At 34.9% G+C, this 18,482-nt stretch overlaps 3 protein-coding genes across 3 annotated transcripts; 1 reads left to right on the plus strand and 2 right to left on the minus strand.

Moving 5' to 3' along the window:
- Nucleotides 1–3,120: 3,120 nt before the first annotated feature.
- LOC114369949 (40S ribosomal protein S29) lies at nucleotides 3,121–4,433 on the minus strand. Its single transcript, XM_028327230.1, has 3 exons — nucleotides 4,155–4,433; nucleotides 3,457–3,556; nucleotides 3,121–3,297 (listed from the first exon to the last, which is right to left on the minus strand). Exons 1-3 carry the CDS (start codon nucleotides 4,214–4,216, stop codon nucleotides 3,289–3,291), a joined length of 171 nt encoding a protein of 56 aa, XP_028183031.1. The 5' UTR covers nucleotides 4,217–4,433; the 3' UTR covers nucleotides 3,121–3,288.
- A 1,564-nt stretch (nucleotides 4,434–5,997) lies between these two features.
- LOC114369232 lies at nucleotides 5,998–8,098 on the plus strand. The gene is made up of 2 exons (XM_028326425.1): nucleotides 5,998–6,250; nucleotides 6,487–8,098. Exon 2 carries the CDS (start codon nucleotides 6,618–6,620, stop codon nucleotides 7,680–7,682), a length of 1,065 nt encoding a protein of 354 aa, XP_028182226.1. The 5' UTR covers nucleotides 5,998–6,250; nucleotides 6,487–6,617; the 3' UTR covers nucleotides 7,683–8,098.
- Nucleotides 8,099–14,009: 5,911 nt separating this feature from the next.
- LOC114369731 (PXMP2/4 family protein 4-like) lies at nucleotides 14,010–17,482 on the minus strand. Its single transcript, XM_028326976.1, has 4 exons — nucleotides 16,948–17,482; nucleotides 15,291–15,519; nucleotides 14,518–14,642; nucleotides 14,010–14,351 (listed from the first exon to the last, which is right to left on the minus strand). Exons 1-4 carry the CDS (start codon nucleotides 17,260–17,262, stop codon nucleotides 14,274–14,276), a joined length of 747 nt encoding a protein of 248 aa, XP_028182777.1. The 5' UTR covers nucleotides 17,263–17,482; the 3' UTR covers nucleotides 14,010–14,273.
- Nucleotides 17,483–18,482: the final 1,000 nt, after the last annotated feature.

Here is an 18,482-nt window from a genome sequence, read left to right on the forward strand (position 1 = left end):
TGTATCACGGAATGATGAGAAAGGCATAATTCTTTGGAGGCATGTATCTTAAGTTACACTCAATGGAATAATTGGATGAAAAGTAAACGCACACTCAAAGATGTCCGTTTATAGGGTATTAATTAACTTTGCTTCGGAAGTGATTATAGGCTTAAGGAAATAATTCTTCCTCTATCCCATAGCTTTCCAACTTTGCTTCTCCTTTCCACCTCTCAACCCCACCAAGGAAAGTGTGTGATTATTTTAACAACGGGAAGGGAAAGAAATGTGATAAGCAACTTTGGGGCTCAAATTAAGTTGGTGTCGTATTGGCGGCTATTCTGCATGCTCCAAAATGTGGTCATTATTATAATACGCTGAGGTTAATAAACCTTGAAGCCAAAGATTCAAGATTCCTGATATTTGATTTGTTGAGCTAATTCTTTGAGTACTTAAAGAACCCTATTCTGTGCAATTTCCTACTTTATTGCTTAACATTTTGGTTTTCATTCTTACCTTGGAGGATGACTACATTTGACAACACAAACAAAACAAAAAAAAGGAGCCTTAACATTTCGTACCACCCTACCCTAATAGATAAATTAAATACTCTTAGACTCTAAGTTTCTATAAAATCAACTATTCTCTCCCGCTGAAATTGTAACCGTCTACAACATTCTCTCTTTTCCTTAATTACTGTGCAATGATTAATTAACAACTGAGATTTTACTGAATGTTGGTTAGAGAATTCAATTGGAGGAGGAATTATTAGAAAGTCTCATACTATCACATTTCTACCAAGAGGATTTAATTCCGTTGCTTTTGAGCAGGTGCGTGAGTTTATAATAAACTCTTTGGGTCTTATTTTCAGTTCTTACACATTTAAATAAATAAAAAAAAGACCACCACGTTTTTATAGTTTTAACCAATCTCAAAATGACACATAGTTAAGTTGGAAATGCCTCTAGTAATAAATATGTTAATCTCCCCTCCCTCAAAATAAGCAACCAATACAAGGAGCCTTACCTTCCTCATCTATTCCTATCTTGAAGCAGTCTTGTGCAGAAAAATTACTGGTCTATAATTATCAACGCAGCATAAACTTCAGTGAAAAGTTCAATCATCATAATCTGTAAAACAGTACAATTTTTGTTAAGAGAAAGAGTCTCAAAAATGACAGCTTACTTGTATAACGAAATATTCTTTTCACAGTCATGCGCTATACGATTTAAGAGATCACCTCTTGTACGGTTGCCACTTGCTTATGATGGTAGTATGACCAAGCCAAGTACATTTCAAAGAACTCAAAGAATATGGATCTAATTCCTCTATCTTTTTTATTCAAGTACTAGAAATTGTGGTTAATTAGCATTCTAATTGATACTCTTAATAAGCTATGTTCGGAAGCTGCGATACAAAATGATACGTACTAGTGGAATGAGTAGGATCATTTTGGGGATAAAGATCTTCGTTTGAAACATTTTTGGGTGATACAGTAAGTTGGTTAGGAGGGGACCCTTTGCACGGCTTTAGAACTAACTTTCCATGCTCCGAAATTAGGTGATTCGCAGAGTGGGGAACAACATAAACAGTAATTTTTTTATTCCTTTCTTAGTTATTACAAGGACCACATAAATCTATTAAAAATTGATTTTAATTTCTGTAAAAAAAAATATTCAATTAGGAATAATGACATGACTTTTAAAATAGTTTAAAATAATTACGATCAATATAGATACCAAATTGCAATTGCTGAATAATGTAAAAGAAAAATTACACTACCGATACTTGTATACTATTTACTCTTAAAGATCTAATCACTTCACCCCTCACTATCTTTTTTACAACATCTTACCAGTAGAAAAAACTACCGCTAGTGACACTCTTTTATTTTGGATCACTCTATTTCAACGGATCCTTATAATTAGCAATTTCTTAAAGTTGCAGTTTTCCATCAAAATCCAAAGTTCCTAACAAATACATCTTATTGAAATTTTAATAATGTAACATAACATAATTTCCATACTTTATTTAAGTTACAACCTATTTACCCAAATGGAGATTCATTAAACCTAAGCCCTATTCTATTTATTTTAGTTACAAGGCAGTGATACTTGGCAACATTAAGAAAGCAGCTCTTCATGATTCTTCGCTGGATAGACAGTAAAAGTTATGATGGTGATTGATAAGGTCCAAATCCAGAAACGATAAAAATATTGGAGGAATGGCAGGTGAGGGATTCATATTCATGCATGAAAAGAATTATTATAGAAAAAAGTTAAGATGCCTTCAAGAGGAAGGAAATTAGAGCTCCACATTTAGTAGTTGGTACAACTTATAAAGCAGGTAACTTAAACGTTTATGTTCTTTCATTCTCTCTGGCTGTCCGTGGGTCGCATCCTCTAATGCCAACACTTATATTTAAACCACGGCCATCGAGCTCAATATTTATTTACGTTACAACCATGGACAGCAACTCATTCTGCCCTTATCCAATTGAAACATGCTTTATGTTTTTGAAACTGGCATATACAATTTATTCAGCTGCTCGGAAATAAATTCGAGTTTCCATTTTAAATAATGACTAATTTCTAAGTTTGGGGATAACCCTACAACCTTTCAGCATTTCCAAATAACTTTCCTTTAAAATCATAAAAAGTTGGTACATGAATTACAAAGCAGAAAATAATTCAATATTATAATTTCTTCTTTAATTTCTAAAGTATCACTTATCATTTACAACTTACAAGACACTACACGTATCAGTATATTAGTCTCACCAAAATGAAAATGAAATTAAAAGATGACCTACTGTAGCTTTCGAATTCGTTGTGGAACTAGAAACCTACTACAGTACAACTTTATCTTGTGACTAGTAATTTCAAATGTTAACCTTACAATAGCAAGATAAAAAAAAAACTAGAAACATACTATAACCTTAAAATAACAAGATGAAAAAAAGCTTTTGCCATCGGCTTAAATTTTGTTTGAGCAGTAGTAACAGTTAAACTAAAATCGTATGATTCTAATTTGTACAACACCCACAAAAGCAAACGACAATGCGAATGCAAGTTAGCATAAGCTTGCACCTGTGTGATACGCATGCACATGCAATGCAGAATTATTAAAGGATCAAACAGAGAGGCCAATAGTGCAAAACAATTTATATAAAAGTATTATTCGTTCCACACATTATGTCTGATAATAAAATAGATGAAAAAAACAAGTCTCAAGTTTCTTCAAACATAACATCTTCAAAACATCCTAGTGCCAGAACATAATATTGGTCCGTAGGTGACAACAGCTCTTTTAGCGATACTGCAACAAAAACAAAAACAAAAAAGTAATGAGAACTCATGGCAAGACAATAGATGACTCACAGCAAACCAACCACGAAGCACAAAAAAGTTTGATACAGGTAAATTCAAATTGAACAAGTTCGAAGACAAAAATTAAGAAAAGCACATTCAAATGTACCTTGATGAAGCCAATTTCCTTGGCATTGCTACGGAAGCACTGCCTGCAGCACATAAGGCCATACTTCCTGATCAATCCATGTGGATTCCCACACACTCGGCTGCAAGAAAATGAGAACACGAAACCAACCATCACAATCAGCAAAGCTCATAAAAAAAATTGAACTACACAAAAGTAAATGTAACAAACTATAGAAAAATTCACCCAACACCTCTAAACCAACCTAAAATCTAATAATCCAAAACTCTTATGTTTATTCAGTAGCAACGCAACAACAACATCAAAACACATTCCCAATGGGTTGGATCAGCATACCAATACGAACTAAAACTACGCTAAAATGTATAGACCCAGTAAAATCAAAAGGGTAACATTTGATATGGTCAGCAAAAATCCACCTACCCATAAGCTATAAAACTATCACTTAAGTTATATGGTGCAACCAAACATACTTATGTCAAAATAAAGGCAGCAAATACGTAATCTAATTTAAATTAAAAACAAATGCAACAAAAAAAAAAACCTAAAAAAACACTTGCTATGATGCTAATCCTCAAATCTAACCAACATGATTACACAATAAAAAACATGGGAAATCATTAAGAGCAACGACTCAAGGGAATTACATTTGGGATCAAAAGAAAACATTAATAATAAAAAGCAAAAGACTTAACGATGGAAGTGAAAGAGTGACATACCAAGTGCGAGAACCAGGACCGTAGTTTTTTGGGTGAGAATTCCAAACGTTGGAGTGTCCCATTGCTACGCCGCAGAAGAGGTTCCGATCCAAAATCGCAGTTGCTGAAGAATCTGTAGGAGAACCCTCTTTGTACTCTGCAGATATCAATTTATAGACAACTACTCGAATTAGGGTTTTTCTTCAAGTCAAATATCAATTGGGCTAAGTTTAAGCCCAACTCTCATCTTGTAGCTTTTGATGGGCTTATCACTCACTTGACTGGGCCTTTGAATTCACTACGACACTATCTTAAAATTTAATTAAGAATTTTATTAATATACGTAACGATAACCAAGTTCAAATAATTGATTGATTGAGATAGAAAAACATATTGTTAGTAAGTATTTTATAAATTACATGAAGATTTATAAATATAGATGATAAAAAATATTAATTTCATACATTAAAAATATTTAGTCATAAGAAAAATTAAATTTAAATTTATATATATATATATATATATATATATATATATATGAGAATTAAAATATAAATATAAATTAAATATATATTTGAGAATAGAAATTAAAAATTTAAAAATATAAATTCTAAACCCATTTAGAAAATATTATTTTAAGGATCCAAATTTTCATATTGCTAATTTCTTGAAAATGTGCAACACCAATCACACTAATGGATTAGGTGATGATGCCATAAAGTTAGGAGTGTTCCCATTTTCATTGAGGGGAAAAACAAAGCAGTAGTTGTAATATCAACTTGGTAAAAAAATGTAATATCAATTTTTGAGAAGACTTCAAAGTCATGGTAAATTTTATAATATAGATAAAAACGGACTACAATGAAATTTTTATAATCAACTTGGTAAACGAAATTGTTCTAAAATGGACTTAAGGTTGGAATACTTCCTCCGAATTCGAATATAAAAAAAATACCTTCATCTTTAATTTAAATATAAGTAAAATTTAATGAGTTTTACTTTATTTAATGAGTTGTCTCTAAAATATCTTTCATTTAATAAGATTTTAATTTCAATTACTTTTTATATTTGTTGATATCAAATTTTAATGAATGACAATTTAGGAAAATAAATTATTTTCTAATTGAGATTGGTGTAATTAATTATGATTAATCAACAACTTTCTTAATATGAAATATATATTTTTTGTTTATATTCGAATCAGAGAATTAGGTACTTTAGGTTCTATGATTAAGGCAATTGAATGAGCTAGAAAAATTAGAGAGACAATAAATTTAAGTGAATTCTTATATTTTTTACTCAAAAATCAATTCATGTATTAAGTGAACGTGAATATTTTTTTCTAACTTAAGATATTATAAGGAAGATACATTCATGTGCCAAGTAAACGGCAACCTTTTTTTCAACCTAAAGCATTTTTCAGTCAAAAATTAATTCATGTATTAAATCGAAGTCATATTTTTTAACACATGGTATAATTTCTTTGCCGACAAAAGATATATTCATATATCGAGTGAATGTTATTCTTAGTTTTAACCTAAAGTATTTAACTGGTAAAAAACAATATTACTCAAGGATTAAATCCAAGATCATATCTAACAGACATAGATATATGCTAAACAAGACAAATATTGGTTTAACATATGTCATTTGAGGTTTAAATCTTAATGTTAATATGAGGAGGACTTGGTTAGTAGACAATTTATAAAGATATTTGTAAGTGTTATTTTTAGGTTAGATTTCGAAATCCAGCACACCTAATATATATATATTTCTTTTTTTTAAGAAATACACCTAAATTTTTTAAATAAACAAAAAAGTGAATGCATTTTCTTTTTACATGTATCCTCCTCTGATACCATTGTTTTTTTTTAAAAAAAAAAAAAAAAAGCTCAATTTTGCATTTTGGAAAGGAACGAACGACAAACTTGGCAACAAAGAGCGCCGGGTTGGGGACGGGGTGCTGGAAAAAGCACAAGACTTTTCGATAATCCATTTGTGTTAGGGTTTGGTCATCTAACACCACTGCTATCAGAATAAACACACACCTCAATAGCAATTGCGACACGCCGAAGCTTCATTCATACTCAATTCTTCACCGCCGGCGACCCATTTCGGTATGAATCTTTCTTTCCCCCTTACTTCATTGAATTTCCCAACTTTCTTCAAAATCTTGCAAGGGTTTCCTATCTTCTCTGATAATCATGCTTATATTTCTCGAATTTGTTCATTGTTCGATTTCCCCCTATCGCGTGCGCTGTCTTTCTCATCAATTATCTTTTAATTTGGTATTCTGATCAGTGAAGGGTGGAATTCGATTACGGTTTCTGATTGTAAACTTATTGAATTACAGATAGATGCATTGTTAGGAAACTAGGGTTTAAGGAAGCTTTTGCTTTGGATCATATGGAGGGGTCTGCTGGAGCAGGTGAGAATATGATTTTGTAGTTTTGCTCAGTGATTGTGAGAAGGTTCTTGGGCGAAATGACAATATCCAATCACAGTTTTTCTCGAATTGACACATTGGAGCTGAAAGCTCTGATTGTTCGGAAGGTTGGTCGTCAGAGAGCTGACAAGTACTTTGATCAGCTTCGAAGATTATTGAGTTCAAAGATAAGCAAGTCCGAGTTTGACAGGATTTGCACTGTGATAATTGGGAGGGAAAATATCCCTCTTCACAATCGACTCATTAGAGCAATTCTGAAGAATGCTTGTCTGGCTAAAGTCCCACCCGTGAGAGGCTCTGCAAGAGTTGGGAGTGCCACCAGTGTAAAAGATTCAAATGGGTCACAGAGAGGCTCTATTCAATCGCTGTTTGGGGAAGCGTTTCCTCCTTCCATGCGGAGAATAAGCTCTTTGGCTGCTCGAGACCATAGATTTAAGGGCCGCCAAAATGCTTTTGGGCCGCTGGGCAAGCCCCATTTTGGTCTTGCGTCTGAAGAATTGGTATATAAGACACTGGAGCAGCAGAGTGCAACAGAACTGAATTCCCTTGGCAGTAGACCTCCGATATCTGTTGAAGAGGGAGAGGAGGTTGAACAGATGGCTGGAAGCCCCAGCATTCAAAGTAGGAGCCCAGTTACAGCTCCTCTCGGTGTATCCATGCATTTTGGTCGTAGACTTCATTTCAATGTATCATTATGTAGCAAAGATTATCCAGAGACCTGTCACAGCAATGGATCTCTCCCTGACACTAGATCTTTGAGGAGTTGTTTGGAGCAAAAGTTGGAGAAGGAGGGTTTAACTGCGACAGTGGATTCTGTAAATCTGTTGAATAATGCACTGGATTTGTATCTGAAGAGGTTGATTGAGTCCTTTATGGATTTGGCTGGATCAAGATTTGGAAATGAGCATCTAAGACAGCAAAACAGACAGTTAGGAACCAGTTCAAATGTATTGCTACCTGGAAGATGTATGCAGACAGCAACAAGATCTACCAGTGCATCTGTTTTAGATTTTCGCCTTGCAATGGAGTTAAATCCACAAGTTCTTGGACCTGATTGGCCAATACAACTCGAGAAGATTTGCATACGTGCCTCTGAAGAGTGAAGCCCCTTTGTTAGCTTTAGATCAGAATTTTACTGGTAGATGAAATCAAAAGGCAGGAGTTAATCATCTGCGATTGTTGTGAGCTTGGAATGTTGAAGCGTTTACTTCAGCTGACATAAATTTGGATTTGTCTTTTCCTGAAGCCCCGCACAATTTACCAAAACAGAATAAACAATAGCATTTTACATATAAAGATTGATGATTGCTATGGAGTGAGTCATGCTAATACAAAAAATATGTGAACCTCTAGATAGGATTAAGAAGTTCATTGTTTCATACTTTTATGAGGTTCACCATTCTTCGATAGTATCCAGCTCTTCTTGTTTCTCTCTTTATTTCTTTTCTGTTGTACTTGTTTTAGTTCAACAAATTTTTTTGAAATATAAGAATGTTGCATTCCAAGTTCTAAATTTCAACTGTGGCCGGTCAACTAACAGGTTTTGGACTTGATTACGGATTACTGCTACAACTGTCCCTTACTCTTAATTCTTATGGTTAATTTCAAATAAATATGACAATGAATCAAAGGACTAAAGGTTTGAGCAAGTTCAAGATATTGTATATTACTGTTTATTTTTGTATATCTTTTATGCTGCTCATGTGTTTCACACTGAAGTCTACAACGGTAGTGCTTCATCATTATGCCCACGAACTAAGCCATATCAGAGGATTTTTTTGTACAATGTTGTTGATTTATGTTAGCCTTATGGTATCTACCTTCCATTCCAGCCAATTCTATTTCTGATTCAGATATAATTTCTCCCGGGGTTAACTTGTTTGTTGGTTTCAAAAAGCTGCTGGTTATAGATATCAGTAGTAGTGTGTTTGTTTAAATTATTTCTGCTTAAAAAAATATGCTTATTTTATGAAACAAATTACATCTGGTTATTAAAAGACGTCTTTTAAAAAAACAAATATTTTAAAATTATTCTTTTTAATTTAAACAAACCAATATCGGGGTAATGAAACAGTATTGGCTTTGTTGACTTAAACAATATATCATGTGGGTACGCAACTCCATTTGGTCTAGCAAGTGTTGCATATAACAAAGTGATGCTAACAATATTGAAAAAAAGAAAGAAAAAAACCCGCCACATGTTAGCAGCACAATATCGCCTAGCTCAACATTAACACCCTATTGGTTTGATAGAAATAGGATGAATAGAATAGAATAGAAATAAGATTGATTTGTTTGACAACATGTAATTTAGTTTAGTTCAATGTGGCAGTTTTTAAATCTTTTCTAATTTATAAACACAAATATTTGGATGTTTTAGAAAAATAAATAATTTTTCCTTTATGTATTTTATGAAAGAATCATTATGGCTACGGATGTTTTAGACATCACATTGCCCTTTTAATTATAAATTCAATATACTAACTTTCTTTTAATAATTATACTCGTTCTGAAATCTAAAGTATCAAACTGATTCACCAACATCGTTGGCTCGAGTAAATATTGGGTCTGATCCCCTTAAGTATCAACTGATTTATTTTTCCATGTAGTACTTTCTGGTTCAAGAAATTACGAGTAAGTTACTGTACCAAAAAAAAAATATGAGTATTGTTAGAGTTTGTGGTCTTAGTTCCTTTGTCCCACATCACTTAGTCTATAAAACTTGTGTGGGCTTAGTCCCACATCGCTTGGCTTGTAAAAACTTGTGTCTCACTAGTGTTATATATAGAGACACCTTGTAAGCTTTTATGTGCAAGTAATAAAAAGTTCTCCTAGTGTAGCCGTGGATGTAGGCACATACATTGTGTGCTGAACCACGTTAAACTGTGTGTCTTTTTCTTTCTTCCCTTTATTTCTTTCTCTTCTTTTATTGCTCTATACTAACAACTGGTATCAAGAGCTTTTGGTTACTCCACGGGATTTCCTTAGTTTAAAGGAATTAGTGGGAGTCTTCTCAGTTTAGAGGAGGCAGTGGGAGCAATGGCATTAGAAGAGGGGAAGGTGAAGATCGAGAAGTTCGATGGCAGAGATTTCAGCTTTTGGAAGATGCAGATAGAGGATTATCTATATCAGAAAAAGCTGTATCAGCCCTTATCAGGGGTTAAGCCAGAAGACATGAAGCAAGAAGAATGGAACTTGCTAGATCGACAAGCTCTTGGCGTGATCAGATTGACATTAGCCAAGAACGTCGCATTCAACATCGTGAATGAGAAGACTACTGCAGGCTTAATGAAGGCATTATCAGATATGTACGAGAAGCCGTCAGCAGCCAACAAAGTATACTTGATGCGCCGGTTGTTCAACCTCAAGATGGGAGAAGGTATCTCTGTAACTGATCATATTAATGAGTTTAATACTATTCTTGCCCAATTGGAATCTGTGCAGATTAAATTTGAGGATGAGGTAAAGGCATTGATTCTATTGTCATCACTACCGGATAGTTGGGCTGCAACTGTTACTGCAGTTAGTAGTTCTACAAGGGAGAACACATTAAAGCTTAGTGACATCCGTGACTTGATCTTGAGCGAAGATGTTCGCAAGAGAGATTCAGGAGAATCTTCCAGTCATGTTTCCAATTCAGCATTGAATACTGAAGGCAGGGGAAGGACTACCCAGAAGGGTCAGAATGGTCGAGGCAGATCAAAGTCAAGAGGGAAAGGTCAGAGAAAATTTCAAAGTGACGTTACTTGTTGGAATTGTGACAAGAGAGGTCACTTTAGCAATCAGTGCAAGGCACCAAAGAAGAACAAGTCGCACAAAAACAAGAAGCGCGATGATGATGAATCCGCAAATGCAGCAACTGATGAACTTGATGATGCATTAATTTGCAGTTTGGATAGTCCTGTTGATTCATGGATCATGGACTCAGGTGCGTCGTTCCACACTACTCCCTCTAAAGATTTATTGTTTAACTATGTTTCTGGAAGATTTGGAAAAGTTTACCTTGCAGATGGAAAATCTCTTGACATTGTCGGAAGAGGTGATATCAACATCAAGACCTCCAGTGGATCCCTATGGACATTGCACAATGTCAGACATATTTCTGCCTTAAAGAGAAATTTAATATCTATAGGACAGTTGGATGATGAGGGACATCACACCACTTTTGGAGATGGAGCTTGGAAGGTAACAAAAGGCAATCTCATTGTGGCTCGTGGAAAGAAGCGAGGATCTCTTTACATGATTGCAGATGAGGATATGGTAGCAGTTACTGAGGCTGTCAATAATTCAACCATGTGGCATCAAAGACTTGGACATATGAGTGAAAAAGGAATGAAGCTTATGGCGGCAAAGGGTAAGCTATCAAGCCTCAAGCATGTTGATGTTGGTGCTTGTGAACATTGTATCCTTGGAAAGCAGAAAAAGGTCAGTTTCTCGAGGGCAGGGAAGACTCTGAAAGCTGAAAAGCTAGAATTGGTGCACACAGATGTTTGGGGGCCAGCCCCAGTGAAATCTGTTGGAAACTCACGGTATTATGTCACCTTTATCGACGACTCTACCAGAAAGGTATGGGTTTATTTTCTTAAAAATAAATCTGATGTGTTTTCTGTGTTTAAAAGGTGGAAAGCAGAAGTTGAAAATCAGACAGTTCTAAAGGTTAAAAGTCTGAAATCTGACAATGGTGGGGAGTATGATAGTCAGGAGTTTAAAGACTTCTGTTCAGAACATGGGATCAAAATGATCAAGACAATACCAGGAACACCTGAGCAAAACAGTGTTGCAGAAAGGATGAATAAAACCTTGAATGAGAGAGCAAGGTGTATGCGGATCCAATCTGGCTTGCCTAAAGCATTATGGGCAGAAGCAATAAACACAGCAGCATATCTCATCAATAGAGGACCATCAGTTCCTTTGAATTATCAGTTGCCTGAAGAAGTATGGTCTGGAAAGGAGGTAAAACTTTCACATTTGAGAATTTTTGGTTGTGTTTCATATATACTGACAGACTCTAATAGTAGAGATAAATTGGATCCGAAGGCGAGGAAGTGTTATTTTATTGGTTATGGATCTGACATGTATGGCTACAGGTTTTGGGATGACCAAACCAAGAAAGTTATCAGAAGCAGAAATGTTACTTTTAATGAGAACTTATTTTATAAGGACAAATTTTCTGCATAATCTACATGTGCAGGTAAACTGTCAGAAATTTCTGAGAAAGCAACACTTGAAGAAATTTCAGAAAGTGATGTAGCCAACAGAAACCAGAGTACAGGCGTAGAGGTTGAGTCAGAACCAGAACCATCAACTCCTCCAAGAAAATCTAGCAGAATTTCAGTACCACCAGATAGGTATTCCCCTTCATTGCATTATTTGTTGTTAACTGATGCTGGTGAGCCAGAATGTTTCAATGAGGCTACACAGGGGAATGACACTATTGAGTGGGAGCTAGCGATGAAAGATGAGATGACATCCCTTCAGAAGAATAAGACGTGGTCTTTAACTGAATTGCCAGAAGGAAAGAAGGCGTTACAGAATAGGTGGGTCTATAGGCTAAAGGAAGAATCTGACGGTAGAAGAAGATACAAGGCGAGACTTGTGGTGAAAGGGTTTCAGCAGAAACAAGGAATTGATTTCACAGAGATCTTCTCTCCAGTTGTAAAGATGACTACCATCAGAGTTATTCTGAGCATAGTAGCTGCAGAGAATCTTCACTTGGAGCAGTTAGATGTTAAAACTACATTCTTGCATGGGGATTTAGAGGAAGACATCTATATGACCCAACCAGAAGGTTTTGAAGTGTCATGCAAGGAGAATCTTGTATACAAGCTTCACAAAAGTTTGTATGGCTTGAAACAAGCACCGAGGCAGTGGTACAAGAAGTTTAATGAGTTTATGAGCAACTCAGGATTCAAAAGATGTGACATGGACCATTGCTGCTATGTTAAAAAATATACTAATAGTTATATTATCCTTGTTGTGTATGTTGATGACATGTTGATTGCAGGATCCAGTATGGCAGAAATTAACAGGTTGAAGCAGCAGTTGGCAGAAAACTTTGAAATGAAGGATCTTGGTCCAGCTAAACAAATCCTTGGTATGAGAATTCTTAGAAACAGATCAGAAGGAATTTTGAAGCTGTCTCAGGAGAAATATATACACAAGTTGCTTGACAGGTTTTACCTTGGAGATTCTAAGACCAGGAATACCCCTTTGGGATCTCATTTGAAGTTTTCAAAGAAGCAATCTTTGCAGACAGATGAAGAAAAATGTTACATGTCAAGAGTACCATATGCATCAGCAGTTGGGAGTTTGATGTATGCTATGGTGTGTACCAGACCTGACATAGCACATGCAGTGGGAGTTGTCAGTAGGTTCCTATCAAATCCAGCAAAGGAGCATTGGGAAAGTGTAAAGTGGATACTCAGATATCTGAAGGGTACTTCAAAGATGTGTTTGTGCTTCAGAAAAGGCAATCTCAGTTTACAGGGATTTTCAGATGCAGACTTGGGAGGAGATTTTGATACCAAGAAGAGCACCACAGGCTACATTTTTACCTTGGGAGGTACTGCTGTGAGTTGGAAGTCTAAACTTCAAGATAAAGTTGCTCTCTCAACCACGGAAGCCGAGTACATAGCTATCTCAGAAGCAGCTAAGGAGATGATTTGGCTAAAGAATTTTCTCAATGAATTGGGGAAAGAACAAGATGATGCTCCAATGTTTAGTGACAGTCAAAGTGCTATAAGTCTTGCTAAGAATCCAGTCTTCCATTCTAGATGCAAGCATATTCAATTAAGATACCATTTTATCAGGGAGTTGATAAATGATGGAGACTTATCTTTATTGAAGATCTTAGGTTCAGAGAATCCAGCAGATATGTTGACTAAAGCTGTTACAACTGACAAACTGAGGCTTTGCATTGCCTCAGTTGGCCTTCAAGGATAATTGAAGATGAAGGCGCTACACTAGGTAAAGAGTCGATGAACTCGTTGCTTACAAGGAACTGCTAGAGTTTGGAACTTAGACCCCAAGTGGGAGAATTGTTAGAGTTTGTGGTCTTAGTTCCTTTGTCCCACATCGCTTAGTCAGTAAAACTTGTGTGGGCTTAGTCCCACATCGCTTGGTTTGTAAAAACTTGTGTCTCACTAGTGTTATATATAGAGACACCTTGTAAGCTTTTATGTGCAAGTAATAAAAAGTTCTCCTAGTGTAACCGTGGACGTAGGCACATACATTGTGTGCTGAACCACGTTAAACTGTGTGTCTTTTTCTTTCTTCCCTTTATTTCTTTCTCTTCTTTTATTGCTCTATACTAACAGAGTATGTTATTTGTAATAGTGCAGTGTTACTTGCATAAAAATAAAAAAAAATAAAAAAAGAATGCAGTGTTACCCGAGAAGGAAATGCATCTCGCAAGAATGATTCAAAATGCATTTGGTGAAAAAAGTCTTCAGATAAAAAAAATTCAGCATAGATTTTACAAATTGGTCCCATATATATAAAAGGATAACACTACAAAAGCAAATAAAGAGTACAGGTTAAAATAAATGGATAAAACTGTGTCCTGGTTAGTAGCATAGCCGTGGACAATTTGAGATCAGAATTCCCTGCACACAGCCAAAAGATTTGATTGTATCCCGCAGCTTGCTTCCAATGTCAATCATGAAACAAAAATTGACATTGCTGATAGTGAGTGATCAGGTCGCTTTCTCTAGGCTTGCCATATAGGTTATATAAACGGTCCACAAGTACGAAAATGAATTGCTGACTAATGGCTGCCAAAATGAAACAATGCAGAAAATCATGAGTCAACAACAAAAAGTAGAATGAAAATCTTTTGGGCTGTTTATTGTAGCACATATTACATCATCTCATGCACGATCCAAACATAATTTTCATGGCATGCATGCAGCTGTAAGAGACAAGAAAATAAACACGTACCTGTAAATGGACAGGAATGAACCTAAATGTTATAAAATCACATATAGGCCAGTACATAATTCCACTTAACATCGTAGGAAGCAAATCACGTTTTAAGCGTGCAGCAATCTCTGAGCCGGTTTCACCTGGCAACCAAGAGAAACTATTAGCACATCATAAAGAATTAAGCAGAAAATAAAATGTGATATGGTCTTGACTCTTGATACACAACTTCATTTTTTTCATAAATTTTGGACTCATACATATTGTTTGGTTCAAACTTCAAAGAAAGGGAAGGAGAGGGGAAAAAAATAATTTATTATTATACACTTATTGTAGACAAATAAAGCCACAACATTCAAGCATTCAAATTAAAGATAATTTAGTCAACACAGTCTAAACGATTTAAGTATTTTTCTGTCCACCCAAATCCTCAAATAATGAAAGGGAGTAAATAATGAGGGGAGGGCTTTTAGCCCCTTCACTTCCCCTTCCCCACCAAACATTGAACCAAACAAGCTATTCTTTAAAAGACCTCTCCTCTCCAGCCAAACACTATGGTAAGGTACAACACCAAGGCTAATCCAATACAGACAGAAAAACAGGCAGCCAAAAAGTTGTAGACACAAAGGCTCCCCACCCCCCAACTTCATCAATTATATCATTACATTATTAACATCCCTAATCTTTAGCCTTTTTGTGTTGTAATTCAGACTTGTTAGCACTATAATTTGAAATACAAGGCCAAGCAAATGAAAACATGATAAATATTATGCTAAAAGAATTGAACATACCCTGCAAACGTGCATTCAAGGAGAAGAAAGTAACAGTCATGGCAGGTCCATAAAGTGTCTGACCCATGACCATTTTCTTCAATGTAGAAAAAAGATCCCTCCTTGGGAAAAGCTTTGACACAAAATTGAACCAGAAATGCAGTGATGGTCCTAAAATGACCATCCCGTATCCTGCCATGCGTGAAGTCCTTATAAAATCAAAAGGTTCTGAAGATTCTCGCACAATAGTCTGAACAAATAACAGAATAAATACCATGAGTATGTCTGACAACAAAATGAACATTAACTCATTATAAATACCATGAGTATGTCTGATAACAAAATGAACATTAGCTCATTAAGTATGCAATATAAACCAAGTGAAGCCACTTAATGAGTTGACAATATCTATTCAATTGAATAAAAAAGGCCTCAAGTCTGCACAAGAATGTGAACAGATGATCCATAGTGATTGTGCAGTATACTGAAATATGGGCCCAAGCTACTGCTATAGAGTAAACATGGAAAATCAACAAACTTTACATGAAAATGAATGGTGTGATAGTAATACAAACTACAAAGTAAGTGGGAACAAGTCCACCAGCAAGAATCTATCTATCAAGAGAAAACAAAGCCAAGGTTCTCTACATCCAATGCACTGCTAGGAGAATGAGAAAAAAAAAAAAAGAACTTATTCACTTCAAGTATTCTCCAAATATTTAAGAGGTGCACACTGGCATCTCTCTAGGAAAACAATTAACCATCTTAGTGTCAAAAGGAAATATCAATTAGACAATTGGAGACTCCAATTTTTTATTTCTGGTTTCTTACAATCACATGTATCCTCCATATGAGGCAATAAGCAAGTCATGGTCAATCACTAAATTTGGGTATCTCTTTTAGTAGGGATTTGAGCCGTAGTTCATCACTTTGAGGGGGACTAGCCCCATCCATTAGACCCAAACCCTGTTGGTATTAAAAACTACAAATTAAATATTGGACAATAGGAAATTCCAAAAATGACTTTAGCTTTTCAAGAGAGAAAAAAGAAGCATTTTTACTGCTAAAAATTAGCATACATACCTTTCGCAGAGAGACAAACCCAACCACGTGTGTACTAGAGCAACAATAAAAATCATGGAGAGACAGATTAACACACAATGACCAAATGGAATAAAAAAAAATCTTGCTAAGTCTCTTTAAATGCATCTCCACAATTCATGCAACTACTTATCACCAGATGACGACAGTTTTATAATTTCCCAGTTCCTTAACTTTCAGAATCATAGTTCCACATATAACAGTAAGCAGAGGAAGAAAGGGCAAGGAGAACCAAGAAGCAAGAACTCTCAGAATCATAGTTCCACAGCTAAGAAGTTGCAAAATTCCCATAATATTAAGATAACCAATCTACAGAACACAGTTTAGTCGATTTGAATTTACAACAACATTAGGCATGGCAATAACAGAAATCGCACATTAAACCCTAGAGGTTTAGCAAGAAATGTAACGCAACAAATCAACAACCATGGCCTCAACTGAAAACAGTTTCCTTTCCAACATAAAACTAAAGCATTTCCTCTTTGCCAATCTCCACATAACAAAATCTCAGAGGTCCAAGAAAGAAAGAAAAAAAGAAGAAGAAACAGTTACAAAAGAGATTGGACACTAGGGATACCTGAGAGGATAAATCAGCGGCGATGTAAATAAGGGAAGAAGTAACACTCTTTGTCAAAATTGGCCACGACTTTATCATCCCCAAATACCAACCCACAAAGCCAACCTTGGAGATGGAAATTGCAGCAGACGATGATGATGATGAAGAAGAAGAAGAAGAACAAAAAGATGAAGAGATTCCATATTGTCTTGGTTTCTTGAGGAAATGAAACGAAGGGGTTTTGATGGGATGAATGGCACGGTTCACCAACATGAACTGCCTCTGCATCATGGCATGAGGAATCTTGGCAGGGTTCATTAGAAAAGCACTGCTCATTTTCTCTCTCTCTCTCTGGGGTTTGGGGGTTTGGAGAAGCCTTCGACAACAACAAATGTATGAACCTTTATTCAACTGATCTATTCTCAAACACTTCCAAGTTCATGGGAATTTTCTGGAATGTGAAAAGGAAAAAGAGAAAAAGGCTTCTTCATTTTTTTTTCGGCTTTAAAGCCCCCAACTTGTTCAGCTCTATGCAAATGACAACATACTCGCTTCAACCTCGTGAGTGTAATAAAAGGGTTTAATTACTTTTTTAATTCTCTCATAATTATAATTTGGGTCCGCCTCTTAAAGGAATAAAAAAAGAAAAAATATTGAATGTAAAAATCACAGAAAAAATAATTTACTATATAATTTTGTATCTTTCAATATGTTTTTTATTTTAAGTTTTTTTAAAATCTATCTTAGAATAATCATTAGTATTCTTCTTATAATTTATAGGACACAAACTCAAAATGATTTATTATTAAGATAAAATAATTTACATTGATTTACATATTTGGTAGGAGTATTTAATTAATTATTTTAAAACAAGAGTTTTATGTTAAAAAAAATATTTATTTATAACTAGTAATTGAAGAATTATAATATTGAAAATATTTTTTTATGATATTGCATTTTGAAATTTTGATTAAGTTTTAATTTAAAATATTAATAGACACTTTAACAATCAACATTTAAAACTATATGATTAAAAACATAACACATGTATGTACGATAAAAAAAAACATAACACATAGCAATAAATTAACGTAGGTCTCACGTAAATAAATTGTTATGGAAATAGGGCCAAGGATTCATGCTATTTTTGTGCCACATTTCTAACACCCCCAATTTCTTTTGGTGCCACGTATATGTTCAACCAAACGCGTTATCCTCAAGTGTTCAACGTGATTGCATTGTTAATTTTGAATAATATGGTCGCCAAAGTTGAAAAACAAGACTTTGCAATTGGCAGTAAAGCCCCTTCGCATGGGCGATATATTTTTCATTACTCGAATTTTTAAATATAAATATCATAAAGAATGTTTTTTGCTAATACTAAAAAGAATTATGTTTTTCTATGCTAGTACCATAAAAATTTATGATGATATTCCGAGAGAGAAATACATTATTTTTAATGGTAAAATAAGCTTTTATTCCTTTAAATTTTTTTATGGATTTAATTTTTAAAATTTTTTATCTCATTAATTTTGAAATCCATGACTTTGTTCCTC

Source organism: Glycine soja, chromosome 10 (genome assembly GCF_004193775.1).
Source record: "Glycine soja cultivar W05 chromosome 10, ASM419377v2, whole genome shotgun sequence".
Classification (NCBI taxonomy): domain Eukaryota; kingdom Viridiplantae; phylum Streptophyta; class Magnoliopsida; order Fabales; family Fabaceae; genus Glycine; species Glycine soja.

Coding starts and splice junctions, on each gene's coding strand:
- LOC114369949 (XM_028327230.1), bottom strand. CDS start 4,216: ATGGGACACTCCAACGTTTGGAATTCTCACCCAAAAAACTACGGTCCT. Junction 3,557..4,154: donor GGTCCTGGTTCTCGCACTTG/GTATGTCACTCT, acceptor ATTTTCTTGCAG/CCGAGTGTGTGGGAATCCAC.
- LOC114369232 (XM_028326425.1), top strand. CDS start 6,618: ATGACAATATCCAATCACAGTTTTTCTCGAATTGACACATTGGAGCTG.
- LOC114369731 (XM_028326976.1), bottom strand. CDS start 17,262: ATGAGCAGTGCTTTTCTAATGAACCCTGCCAAGATTCCTCATGCCATG. Junction 15,520..16,947: donor CCGCTGATTTATCCTCTCAG/GTATCCCTAGTG, acceptor TTATTTGTTCAG/ACTATTGTGCGAGAATCTTC. Junction 14,352..14,517: donor TCATTCCTGTCCATTTACAG/GTACGTGTTTAT, acceptor TCATTTTGGCAG/CCATTAGTCAGCAATTCATT.